This window comes from Stigmatopora argus, chromosome 12 (assembly GCF_051989625.1).
Source record: "Stigmatopora argus isolate UIUO_Sarg chromosome 12, RoL_Sarg_1.0, whole genome shotgun sequence".
Classification (NCBI taxonomy): domain Eukaryota; kingdom Metazoa; phylum Chordata; class Actinopteri; order Syngnathiformes; family Syngnathidae; genus Stigmatopora; species Stigmatopora argus.
Window position 1 is genome coordinate 3,598,320 of NC_135398.1, and position 13,943 is coordinate 3,612,262.

Here is a 13,943-nt window from a genome sequence, read left to right on the forward strand (position 1 = left end):
TTGAAAGGCAATTTGTTAACTCGCCACTGGCATACTGATTGGTGTGCTAGCATTAATCATGTTGCGATATTTGATTTTCTTCAATGTGTGTTTAATTTTACATGATTAGATTTCAGTAGAATGACTTTGTATTGCTCTGTATTGTTTGCATTATTCATTCTAAGGATTTCTTGAAATTCATATCCGCCCCACTTTCACTATATAACTTCCGCAATACTCAGTTGCTACACTTTATAACTCCATTTGCATCCAAAAGCTTGTAATGTTCCCAGTTTGTAGGGTAGATATGCTAATCCCTTAAATCTTCCCAATGGCGTGCTGGATAAAACGAGACAAAGTACAAACGAGACTGGCATCGTCACTCATGTTTAGGCCAAATCAAAGCCCACCTACAGCCGAGCCTGCGGGTCTGACATTCGCTGTCGCCCTAGTAACAAAGACGGAGCAAAAACAAGTCTGTCTTCCGCCACTGGAGACGAGTGCAGATTTTAAAGGGTTATGCTTGGTTTGATTTCTACCTGTGTGTGCTTGGGGCTGGGGCTAAAAAGGGGGTTTGACAGCTACCTGGGTGGTGTTGGAGACCTACTGGCGCCACGCCACGCAATGACTGTAATTACCTGCGAGAGGAAGCAAAGGCTGCGTCTACCCCTGTGACAGCTGATTAATAGACGAGACCTATATCCCCTTCTATGTAGACCCCCCTCTGCCCCGCCCCCCGCCCACTTTTGCGTTAAGATTTAAGAGCAGAACGTGTCTGTGCTTGTGGTGTTTCATCTAGCAATTTTGATGGCGCTTTTGGCCTTGAAAAGATCATGTAACTCCCTCATTGGAAGCTATTTTGTTGTTGTAGTTTCATTTTTCTAACATGCTGTTTTGAACTCTTTAGGTGTTTACTTTATTTACTGCGCACGCAATGTTTAAATAAAATGGAGAGCTCATAGAAATGGGAAATAAACTGCAACAAAACAGTGCTTACTTTCTAAATCAGGGGTAGGGAACCTATGGCTCGGGAGCCACATGTGGCTCTTTTGATGGGCGCATATGGCTCTGAGCTATAATATTTTGAAACCAGTGGTGAGAGAGCCGAGTCCCGAACGCACCAATAGGAACGTCATGTCGGCACTGTGGCATTGTTTTTTTTTTTTTTTCATGAGTCTTCTGCATTTATTGTCTCATTGATACTCATTGATATTCATTGATTAGCAACAGCGTAACAATGTTGTCAAAAGAATTCAGAGACCTTTTATACTTTAAACGTGGTAAAATGACTAAAAAAATTGCACATTTTCATGTATTATGACTTTTAAAATTTGAGTATGGCTCTCAAGGAATAACATTTGATAATAAGAATTATTTGTGGCTCTCTCTTTCAAAAAGGTTCCTGACCCCTGTTCTTTATGTTCAATTTGTTGTATTGACAAAAATCTGCCCCATTTTATGCCTCTACCCAATTTACCTAATCTACCTTTTTTTTAAATTTTTTTATTTTAAACTGACTCGGTGTGACAAGATCTTTAATCAGAGACCGGAGAAAGGTTATTGACAATCTTTTTTGTCATGCAGCTTGCACGGAATTAAGTTACTCTTTTTTATCATTAGGTTACTTTGTTGGTTGTTGTAGCTCTAACTCATGTTAGCAACGGAAAAAGGTATAAAAAATGTTGGGTATTAAAATAGATCTCACAGGCAGTCAACGCTTTGATGCCGGCTGAAATTATGTTTACTAAATCTGTTCACGTTTTAGGGCTTTTTTTGTCATTTCTAACTAGGACACTGGGAATACATGTACTCGAGGCAGCTTCTATATTTGCCTGGTACAAAGTCGTGAAATGTTAAAAGTGCGTGTGCTCTTCGGCCTTACACTTTCTCTGTCTCTTATCCTTCTCTCACTCCACTAACAACAAGAGTTGCAATTCTGTTTCATGTACTTCAGACATGCTGGTGTTATCTACCGGGTCTGACCTGCACACAACTCCCGTTGCCGCACCGGCGTCATTTTCTTTTTTTCCTCCTACTGCAAAATGTTTGCAGCGTTACCCTTAGCCTACCCTGATTTAGTCCTCTCAGGGAAGCCCCAAAACAAGGACTGGCCAATCCGGTTTGGAGATCCTCACGACACAGTCAAAACAAGACATTTGAGACAGGGTGTTGGTGTGCCCTTTCTGTGTGGAAATTCCGCCTTAAATGCAGCTGTTTGCATAAAGGCTGCACCTGGAGGAGGCGGTTAGTTGATAAAATGCATGACCATGCCACAAAGATTAGTATATAGGAAATAAATATAGCTTTGACGCCAAGGTAGATGGGGAAGAAAAGTACAGGGGACAGCGGTTTGGTTGACTTTACCTCGTACGTAGAGGTTGGCGGGGGCCGAATAACGGGTGCCGGCACTGTTGGTGGCGATGCATTCATATTTGCCCTGGTCAGACTCCTCGCTGTTCTCAATCTGTAGAGCGCCTGTGGGGGTGGAGAGAAGGGATGAAAGATTCCAGCAACAAACTGGACTAAAACACACACTAATGTATGCTAGAGGATGGATCCATTTCAACACCATTTTTCTCTAGCATTCTCTCCAGCATTTTGCCATTGTTCTAATTAAACTCCCAGTGATAAGAATATTTGTTTTGCTATTTCAATCAAAAATAATAATCAATCTCTTCCACACTAATTGCCTGATCATCAAATTGGTGTTCAATTCTCCCAAACAAATGACCAATAAACGAATTCATTCATAACACTGACAATCATTACAGCAATATTCAAGCAACATGTGTGTGTTTAATGTTCCTTGCCTCAGGTCTACCATATTTAATGTTTGTCTTTTTTTTTTTTTTGTTGACCGTGAGTCAACACGACTCCCCTAGGGTGGCGTTGACACTGCCAGATGGCGTTGGTTATAGCTTTTAGCAGGAGCTTTGAGTGCAAACATGTTGTAAAAAATAAAATAAAATCATATATAGATATCTTTATCAAAGTCCAAAGGACAACACGGCAATTTAGACATATTGCACCACGCCTTTCACACTGGACAAAGAAGACACCTTGTTCCCGTCTCGCGATTGTTGTGTGTAAATGGGAAATGAGGGGGTTGAAGTCTTCTGTTGCATCATCCGAGGTGTAACAGTGTTGGACAGTGTTAAGGGTGTAGTGAGAAGTCATGACCAGCTTGTTAAATCTAACACAAAGTGTGTAGGGATGTACGTAGCATCAAGTTGTTAAACAGGTTTTAGGTAGTATCTGCTATCATAGACATGGTCACCATCCATTTTATAATATTGAAAAGTAATGTTAGGTACAACAGAGAGAAGTTGTGACCCACTGTCTTAATCTGTACATCTGGTTGAGTCAAAAGTGATTGCCAAATAAACAACATTTGGATTGTTACACCTCTGAAAAGGCAACGTTGTCACAAGGGGCACTGTGACAGACAAAAAAAACTTACCTGCCTGTCATGACTGACAACATATACGTTAAAACTTTAAGGTAGTGGAACATGTGCTTATGACAACGACAAATATGGCGCCTTCCGAACAGCATGGAACCGACGTCAAAGTCATCCAGTCACCGTGCAGTTGGGAACAAGACAAAACAGTCAGCGTACGATGATGTGTCAGGATATGCTTTTTTTCCACACGCCATGCAGCATGAGATGGATGCGACAAACAAGGCTCACCACAAGGCAACCTGACTACCAAGGTGAGGCTTCTCGAGTAGGAGGAAACCGTGTGCTCAGATCACACGACAGCATATCTTCTTTTCCGAGGTGGCAAACTCGCCGTCGCATGGCTCAGTGCTCACACGCACATGCATACTAATGATGCTGTCACCAAACTGTCAATCTCACGTTGGGTTAGGAAATAGCGCGGGCCGCCTGCGGCAAGGCGGGCGCTTAAGTTGTCAGACCTGCGACACTTAACTCCCGACTTTCTCAGCTCACCCTCCAGTCTGGTTACTTTCAATTTTTTAAGAGAAGTAGTCCTCAAACTAAGGTCTAAGGGCCCCCCACGCGTTTATAGGCCTGATCACTACCATTTAAATATTAATGTCATTTCACCATCTGACAGATTAAAATCATGTTGTATGGCAACGTATAATGACAGTTAAGATTTTCTGATTTGAGTGTCTTTCTGAAAATAAATCAAAAAGACAGGGACCCAATACATTTGGTAACCTCTTCAAAACTTCCACAAGGTCAACTGACTATAATAAAATTAGCGATTCAGAAGCTAGAGTTTAATACTGTTTATCTCAGTCTTAATCAACAGTCTTCCAAATGTGTGCGGGAACGCAAGGCTCACAGTATGGCTTATATGCTAACGACGCATCAATTTACATTCCCGGGCAGGTAGCTGCAGCAACAGCCTCACGTGGCAAGACCGTCCTTCAAGTTAAGATTCAAGACCTCGCTGCTTCGCCTGAACACCAGGGGTCGAGACGTGGATGACTCAAAGTCAGCATTTAAGGTAGCACAGCCAGAGTTGAAGGCCTGCTCGGTCAGATTGTGTCGAATCAATGGCTGAAATCTTAGCGAGGACTAGAAAAAGCAGTGGGACTGTAAAGGGAAGACGTGTGATAATGATCTAAATACCAGGGCTGTTCATTGCAAAATGCCCAGAGCAATTACCAGTTGATATCAAAGGGGATAAACAAAATGGACAGAGCATCTCATGTACTTGATCAGTGCAATCTCTTATGCAAATGAGCCACATTAATAACGATACAAACGCTTGGTATTTACATGCCCTATAGAAAAATCTAAATAAATGGAAGGTCTACCATGGTCCCAGAACAGATTGCGTTCACTTGTTTTTCCGAGGACGTACAGAATGTTCAAGGTAACACCTTGGAACATACCGACAACAAGGTTGGTGAACATTGGGTGTAAGCCGCAATAACCATAACGAACAGACCATGTGCTCGACAGACGAGGGGGGGAAGGAGGAAGAGACCTTGATGGACCCGTAGAAGTGGTGGGTGGTGGTTTGGGTAGAGTGAAGTGGCGGATGCAAAGGGTTTGTTTATGTGAAATGTGATGGAACACCATTTTTTTTTCGTTTTCTCATCCTTACCTCTAATTGGTGTACCACCTAGGTGGGAGTCATTTTGAGGCAAACAGGGGTTGAGAGATTTAGTTAGTAATCCACTTAATCATCAACAGAAGAAAAAATATATATATAAAACATGGCTGTCTGGTAGGCCACAGATAGGGACTATACTGATTAGAAGCGACGTGATAAAGTTTGCTCTCCCTGATGCCGTGGAACAGGTACAGTTTCCAGTCAGTGCATTCGGTTAATCAACAGCCAGGCGTCTTGCCTATCCCTTGTCGTTGTGTGTAATTTTTGTTACACATCTACTTCTATGGCTAGCAGTAAATCCCAATGCGGCAACAGATGTCTGGGAAAATTGGGGGTCATTGATAAAAAGAGGTGTTAGTCTGGTGGTGTATCAGGCTGTTTCCAAGGCAACCAACCTCCCCTCCCTTAACTTCTCTCAATAGAGCAAGAAAACTAATTAAAAGTTTTGCTGCTTGACAATAAGTAATAACATATTATATGACTGGTTTTAACCTTGGCATGTGTTAGTTTCTTTGTGAGGGGAAAAAGTGAAGCCACATTGTAACACCGGTTTTAAAATATTTTGCTTCTTCAAAGAAACTGTTGTAGTACTGCAGTTTAATTTTCATTAGAAACTTTCTATTGTCTGATGCTTTGAAGTAGCGCTTTTAATGTAGCGACGTCAAATGGTATTTGCCTAAATATTTTGATGTAAAACGTTCTTGAGATGGACTGAAACTGCAACACCATGAAATGGCAATATTTTTTGCTCATGGCTATCATAACATCCAAATCTGATAATGACACTGGCAAATAGTATTCCTAAAAATATAATATACTTTTATTTTTTTAAATAAATTACTTTATGGGCAGGCTTTAAGATGGGAGTTTACGTATGGTAACTGGTATTGAGTTCCAGGTTTGTGAGGCACGGACAGAGAAGGTGCTTTGGCTGAATGCTTTTTGAAGGGAACTACACAGTCACCTCTAGAGCCAGCCCTTGTTGATGTGTTGGAATTTTTTTGTACAAAATCTTGCAGTAGAGGAGGAGCTTGTTTTTTTCATCCTATACCGAGTCGCACTGCAGTAAATGAAACCGGAATATGAGAATATACTGTATGAAGTTAAAAAATTTGATGTGGGTTTGTAGCAAATATGTCATTTCTATCCGTTGATATTCATTGACGGTCTTCCAGAACAACTGTTTGTATTTCTTGAACATTAAAAAAAAGAAAACAACTACATAAATACTGCAAAATGTACCTGAGTGTAGCTGTCTGATGCGTCCATTGCTGCTGCCGATATCAACAGGTAACATATCCTTGAACCAGGTGATCTCCGGATCGGGGTTTCCGCTGGCTGCACACAACATGGTGGCGGTCCTGGTCCGCTCCACCACCTTCAGCTGTGGGCCCATGTCGATGGTAGGGAAGCCATGGGGGATTTGGTTCTCTGTGGGAGAATATTTGAGAATGATTTTTTGTTAGTAAAGCCTGTGAGGAGGAATGCAAGCAAGAAAAAACGCTCTGATGTTGAGAGGGCTCTCAGCAGTTTCAAGAACTTCAAGGATAACAGCCATGCAAAGTACATAAGAGGTATTCATTGAAGAATGAGGAGGTATTCACCATACATGAAGCAACGCTCAAATAGAAATGACGAATAACGCATCGCCTCACGATAAGAAACGTTTTCTTTTATCTGTGGATTACTTTAAAATCGATCCGTTTTCATTTCTATAAAATAGAAAGAATAACTTAATATAATCATAATTTAAGAATGATTTATTAACAAGGACGGCTTGGGCACATTGATATTGATGCGGCGTATCAAAATGAATGAAAATATAAAAATAACTTTAGAAAAGCCTACAACATCCCACAACCCAGTGTTTACATTACAGAAGCAGAATATTTGTATTCATGTCGCAGCGTTTTTGGCAAGCTAAGCCCTTTTCGCTTTCGACATCAACAGGGGATATTTGAGAGCAAACAATGTTGTACTGCCACCCATATAATATTTATGATTAAGATTATTGGTGAGTGCTTCCGGCTGGTGAAAAATGCAAACACAGATATAACATGAGCGGGAGGTGCGGTCCTATCAGCAGAGCTTAAACGAGGAGGGAATAAATCAAAAAGGCTTTTACATGGACCTGACACTTTTTACGCTCCGTTTGCACAGTAGGTGAGCTGTGAAATCCAAAACAAGTGTTTTGCACTAGGAATTAAATCCCGTCGGGAATTTTAAAACAGAGTAACATTGGCTGACCTGAGGAAATTTCATGAACATCCAAGTGTTTCAAGTGATAACAGTGACGCTTGCAACACGTATTTAACAACCTTAAACTTTTAAACCAAGTGAAAACACCAAGGTTGTGTTGAAACTGTAAACTAAAAAACCTTAATACAAGCTTGAAACCTACTTTTAATACAATAAATTATAACGCTTTGGTCCAACACAGTCGAGGTTTCTTTGAAACAATAGTAACAATCAACCCAATACATTTGCAAGACACTCAATTGGTGAAAAAGTTTCCTATTGTTTGGTTGGAATAAAAACCTGAACCCACCGTGGTCCTTTGTGGGTGAAATTCTCACTCTGGATGTCTCAAAAAAATAATAAAATAAAAATCTTAAGACATGTTTTTCGTCACTGGTTGTGTGTAAAACGGGTTTGTTCGCGGGCCGCGTTAACGTCAACTCGATTTAATGTGGGCCGGACCATTTTAGACATATTTAATTTTTGGGACTGGATTAAAAGCCCTGAATATTCATTTTTTATAGATTTTAAAACAATGTTTATTTGAGCTTTTTTAATATATTTTTAGATTTTACAACATGATTTTTGAACTAAAAACAGAAAAAATGATTAAAAAATTACAATTATTGATTTAAAAGGGGGAAAATTTAATATACATCTATACTCTTCATTTTAATTTGATCCTTAACAGAAAGTCAGCACTCATGATTTACTTTCCCGGGCCACACAAAATGATGCGGTGGGCCAGATTTGCCCCCCGGGCCGCCACTTTGACACGTGTGTTAATGCTTAAATCAGCTGCAGCATTGGTTATTTTATATAATTTCCAAAATCCTGAACATTTTGCCAAAAGTAGTTGAACAAATTTACATATCACACTTGCATGGTTTAAACCAATAAAATAAAATAAATGAAAGTCGGACATATGAGTAGTTGACAAGCTATTGTGGAAGATTTGAGGCCTGCATGGTTTCCAGACTCTTGCAGCTGGTCCATTTGCCAACTTGTCATTCCGGGCAAACAAAGACAAGCCTTTGTTCATGTCCTCTTTTATTGCCAGGAATGACAGAGAAGGCAGGCAGGCAATGCCTGGAGGAAAGCCAATAAATGGAGAAAAAAAACATGCGGTTTGACAAACTAGTCCGTGCCACCCTAATTTAAAACGAACTATCTCCAAACCCCGGCTAAACCTTCATTTAAAACCTTAACTCTATCTCGACATCTCACTCTCACCCTAGTTGAACACCTGCTTCCAAACACTAACAATATCTCCAAACCTGCGGGAGGTTAATGTGGTTTTCTGGTTGTTACTGAATCAGTAAAGCATTGGAATGGGCTAAAACTAAGGACGGCACCCCTAATATAGTAATTACCGTATTTTCACGACTATAAGGCGCACCGCATTATAAGGCGCACCCTCAATGAATGACACATTTTATTTTTTTTTCCATATATAAAGCACAGTGGATTATAAGGCGCTCTGTCTATTTTGGAGAAAACGTAAGACTTTTAAGTGCGCCTTATAGTCGTGAAAATACGGTAATTCAATTAAAAAGGCATGACGCTGCCCTTAACTATTGAGGCAAACCCTGAGCATGAGGCAGGTGAGGGGAAGAGGAAATAGGAAAGCGAGCAAGGAGAAAGGGGGTGGGCACCAGGGAGGGTTTTACATGCCAACCTCCTGCCAGCTCCAATTACCAGCGCGAGTAGAGCGTGGCGACGAGGGCGATGGCTCTAATAAGTGCCCCACTGAAAAAGACCCGTCCTCATCCTACTGTCCCGCTGGGAAGACCGGCGGTTGGCAATACCGGGCTAATGTCAGAAAACGTCGAGGCGCATACTCTCCCAAACGTTTTGACGGGGGAAGCAAGCGGTAACTAGAAAGGCCTGACACGCCAGATAGCGCACTTGGATCTAATTTTCATCTGGCCGTGTGTTCTCATTACTCGGTTCAATTTGCAGTGCAGGAGGCAGACAAATGTGCTGCTGTGAATCTTTAACGTGTAGGCAGTAGAATAGAAGGTTCCTATAGTAAGTCGATAACGCATGCAGTTGTGAAACATAAGGGGAAGTGAACATATGCCTGAGAATATTCATGAGAATAACACATTTCTCCACTTTCACATCAATAGTTAACAGAGACGTATCATGCAATTTTTCCTCCCAATTAAAACAGGTCCCAGTTGTCTGAAACGTGTTGAACATGTTAGAGAGTCATCTATAGAACTTTAGGAATACTTGATTGTCAGTTAAATCTAACTTTGACAAAGAGAACTTTAGCTTTGGAAAAATCATGTATCCAGGTAGTGTAATTAAAAGATTGCTGGGCCGTCACCAAAGGCCTTTTATATGGTGCAACTTTTTATCTAATTTATTATCATTTAAAATGTAGTCCTGGACAATAAATGGATGCTTTGAATTTTTTTTTTTAATTTTTATTGTGGATAATTACATTTAAAAAAAATCTTGCACTGCTCCAGCAGCAGTTTATTAGATAACTGCACTAGAAAGAGTTTTTTTTAGTTATTACTTTGTATTCCTGACAACACAAATTTAGAAAGAAAATATATTTAATGTTACTGTTGTTCAGGTACTGTTTTATTCATTCATTTTTACAAACATTTTCTATAGGCAAATGACTTCTTTCTTAGTATACTACCTGGAATAGGAAACTAGATATCAGAATCATTAATTCATTAGGCGAGCCTATCGTCAGAAGGATCGCGGGGGTGCTGGAGCCTAAAATAATAAATTTGTTGTCAGCCAATCACAGGACACAGGGAGACGGATAACTGTTCACACTCCTTCTCATACTTAAGGACAACTTAAGTGTTCAACCAGGTGGTTTTGGGGATGCGGGAGGAAACCGGAGTACCTGGAGAAAACCCACGCAAACTAGTGAGGGGACGATATTATTCAAGTTAACCTGACTTAATTGTCACAACGTCTAGATGACATTATAGAAGGGATTAAGGAAGAGACCCAGACCACCTGCATTCGTATGAAGAGTAAACATTAACAGCTTTCTTGACATAAAAACAAACTAAGCCCTTTCCCGCATCTCATGTTTTGCATTAGTCCCCCCCAATCTAGTTTATTCAATAGCAGGTCTCAAGCGCAAGCCTTTTATAATTCAGCAGCAAGGGCAAAAAAAAACTAAATAGCACTAAAGGTGTTGTTTTTGCTCCAATTGGCTGTGAGTCAATATGGCACTGAAAGGCACAAAGTTGAGGGGGAGAGAGATGGGGTAAAAAGGCTCACGCCTGTTTTCCGTTGGGAGCATCGCAAAAGCAAGAAGACATTTGCATGTACCTCATCCATAGGGGTGAGGTGTCAACACTGTGAGGAAAAAGATGGAGAGATGGATGTAAAAATAAATGGGCAAGTTCAACGAAGAAAAAAAAGCTGTCTGACTTGATGTAGTCTCTTGTCGACATGATTCACATGTGCAAGATGTAATTTTCAGTTTCTCAAGACGTCTTTGTCTCCTATTCCATTCTCGTCAGGCTAAGCTTCATTAACCTTACCCACCCTATTACTTTCAATATTGCATTTTGCGAGTCCTTTAAATCTTAGAGGATATGTATCACATTTGGGAGCAAACTATGTAAAACCAATCGTTAAATAAAAGGTTTCCCAAAAAAACGGACATGGTGATTTCTTGTTAGGTCTTCGATCTGGGAATGTCCAAGTACCGTAGCAATAGTGGTAAAATTCAGTTTAGTTGTTAGTAGTTTATTCTTAGAATGCCTTGCTTAAAAAAACAATGGTGGTAAATGTCTGACTAGGTAAAAACTTTTCTTGCACAGTCTCTATTTTATCAACTTGTGGATATTCAATGTAAACACAGTCTTGACGGTTTCATCCCGGATGGACAAACCGTTTCCTAGCTTTTGAATATTTTTCAACTAACGGCTGCTGGCATTCATCTCACATTGCTCTCAGATATTTGTCTGATTTGTCGCCCTTTGTAGTTGAAGCCAAATTATACGACAGAAGACGAAATCAATTTCAAGAAACACCTCCCGAGTCTCCACATTATTATTCAATGATAATAATCTCTTTGATGGAGGTATTTCGGAAGAAAAATGAAATCAACATCCAAATCCTGACTGCGCTCTGGCATGAAACTTTCCATTCACCACTCTCACGATCCTCGGCCTTAACGAACGTTACGGAGGAACGCCAAAGTGTCTAGGCGTTGCTATGGTGCATCAAACAAACGCTACGCACACCCTGAAACACCTTGTTGCCACAGAGTGTTGCAAAACACAGAGTTACAGCAAACTAAAGAAACCCTGCAACTGCTGATTTGAACACGATTGCCACAAGATGTAGTGGCTCTTAGTACGCTGTTTATCCAGAGTAAAATGACTGTAATGCATTTCTGCGACCTTTGAAACAACATCCTTTTTTTGTCTGGCTGAGCAGAACATTTGCTTTTATTCCCCGCCAGTAGGCACATAATCAATAACAGTCATCTAATTCCCCAGTACATCCCCCCCAAGTCCTTCCTCTTTTCCTGCCGTTTTATCATCTTCATCTCTTCCACTTTTCCTATTTCTCTGGTTCAGGCGATCTGATATCATACTTCCACTGCCATCAGTGTGATCTACGGCCCTGCCAGAATCCAAGCGTTTCTTATTAATGCCGGGGAGCATTCTTTTAGTACATAACCCTGGCCTTTGACCTGACACGACAAGTCCGCGGGTGGTTCGCCAAAATATGCTGGCTTCTGCTGACCGAGTCACCTTGTTCTCTGTCAACCAAGACTATTCTTGCGCTCGTTTATATTCTATCACTGTTTCCTTCTCGTCCGTGTAGTCAGTCTAACTGGCAGGGTCTTTTCCTGCATATCTTCCGCCTAATTACACAACTCTCTAGCTCATTTTTAATGACTGACACAATATAAATCACATATGCCAAGGAGTTTTCTATTTGTTGAGTTTTTGTCTAAGTCAGTTTAGATTCTCACTCATTCAGGTCAGTGTAATCCACAAAGATTCAACTAAAATATGTTAGTTCTAGTACATAATTAAAGAGGCAAAATTTTAAAAAGCCATCATTTGCTTGATAATATTTGCACACACAGCTAGAATGCGGATACAGATGATTTGAAGAATACCACATTTTGTTCAAATTGAGCCTTGAAAAACCCTGGACAAAAGTCTGAAGATCATCAAGATCACGTTAACAGGATGCACACACATTTTCCATTTACGTCTTTTCAAGCACCAACATCTAGGAGACGAGTAAACAAACCAGGGTGTGTGTGTAATACGACTTGACTGTCTGTCCTGGAGTTGGAGGATAAATACGACAAGGATCCGAAAGCCAGGAGAGCGTGACGATTTGTTCGAGCAGAGCAACAAGTTTGTAAACAAACAAATGAATCAATCATCTCCACGCCTCAAATTAATCACCGGGGAAACTTTGCCGCGACAAGCTAAGTGTAATTACAGGCAGATAGGAGAGACTTTTATCCAGTTTGGAGAGTAGATGGTAGCGGGTTGGCTTAATTAAAATGTGGCGGTCTTGTGACAGGTTTTACTCATTTCCCTCAGTTGGACATAATGAATAATATGCAGTCCCTGTCAACAGCGTCAACTGTGATTATAGAAGAAGGGTTCAAAAACAACCTGCAAACTGTTTAGACATGGAGGTAATTGAATCAGCGTGTTGGACAACAGTTCAGGTGCCTGGAAGGAAAGATAAATACATGGAAGGAAAGATAAATACACGACCTTCAAGCTAAACAGCTAAGTTGCTTCAGTGATTGATTCATCAGATCAGTGTGCGTTAAATGCCGTGAGCTGCGAACAATTATTATTATTTTATTATAATTAGCCAAATGCTAAGGCATCAACAACTATTTCATCTGTCTGTTTCCACATGTAGTTTAGTAAAACCCTTTTTAAAATTCCAAATATTCATTTAAATGATTCGGTACGCCTCACAGATACCCAAGTTTGAAGACCTCAAGTTTAAGATTTTATCTTTGTCATCAGTCAACACAAGTGAGTATAATCTCTTGCGCCCCTCCCTACACTTTTTCATTTTTTTTTTCTCTTTTCTGGCACAGCGCTACATGCAGGTAGAAACACTGGCCCTACGGTCATTTTTTTAGAGGTTTGCAATGCAGACAGCGATATTAACGACTCAACACTGTCTTGACAGATATCTTTATCTGGGGGCGGTGGATCATGTTTCAGTCAAGACATGAGTGAGAGTGGTTACGATACCATCCTTATCTTAAATAAAAGTAAACACAGACATTAGGTGTGACACTGCAGGTGTTAAGAAGCAGGTCAAACCCAGGTGAGATCATGTTTGCTAAGCCAGCCATGCCTTGCATAAGTATTGATGCAATGCAGTCATACACAAGCAAATGTGCCTTTATCACTGGTGACTGAATGACTACAAAGGCGATGCCTGTGAGAAATCAAGCGGTTGGCTGACTGATACGTAATCTCCGTCTAGTGGAAAATGGTTCTATTGTGTTGGAGAAGAAGAAAGAGGGTCAGGTTGAGAGGCCTGCCATTAGCCAGGTCATGGAGCACAGGTAAGAGGACTCCCCCGCTGACGTTCGCTAAGGCCCATCCATCCATAGCTCGTCAGGGCCCAGGGAGC

At 40.7% G+C, this 13,943-nt stretch overlaps 1 protein-coding gene across 1 annotated transcript in view; it reads right to left on the minus strand.

Moving 5' to 3' along the window:
• ptprfb (protein tyrosine phosphatase receptor type Fb) overlaps window positions 1-13,943 on the minus strand; it is a 160,595-nt gene that overhangs the window by 73,150 nt on the left and 73,502 nt on the right. The window contains exons 7-9 of the mRNA XM_077616357.1: window positions 6,318-6,506; window positions 5,067-5,084; window positions 2,344-2,454 (exon numbers count right to left, since the gene is read on the minus strand). Coding sequence (XP_077472483.1) covers window positions 2,344-2,454; window positions 5,067-5,084; window positions 6,318-6,506 — 318 coding nt within the window. The remainder of the gene's footprint in view (window positions 1-2,343; window positions 2,455-5,066; window positions 5,085-6,317; window positions 6,507-13,943) is intronic.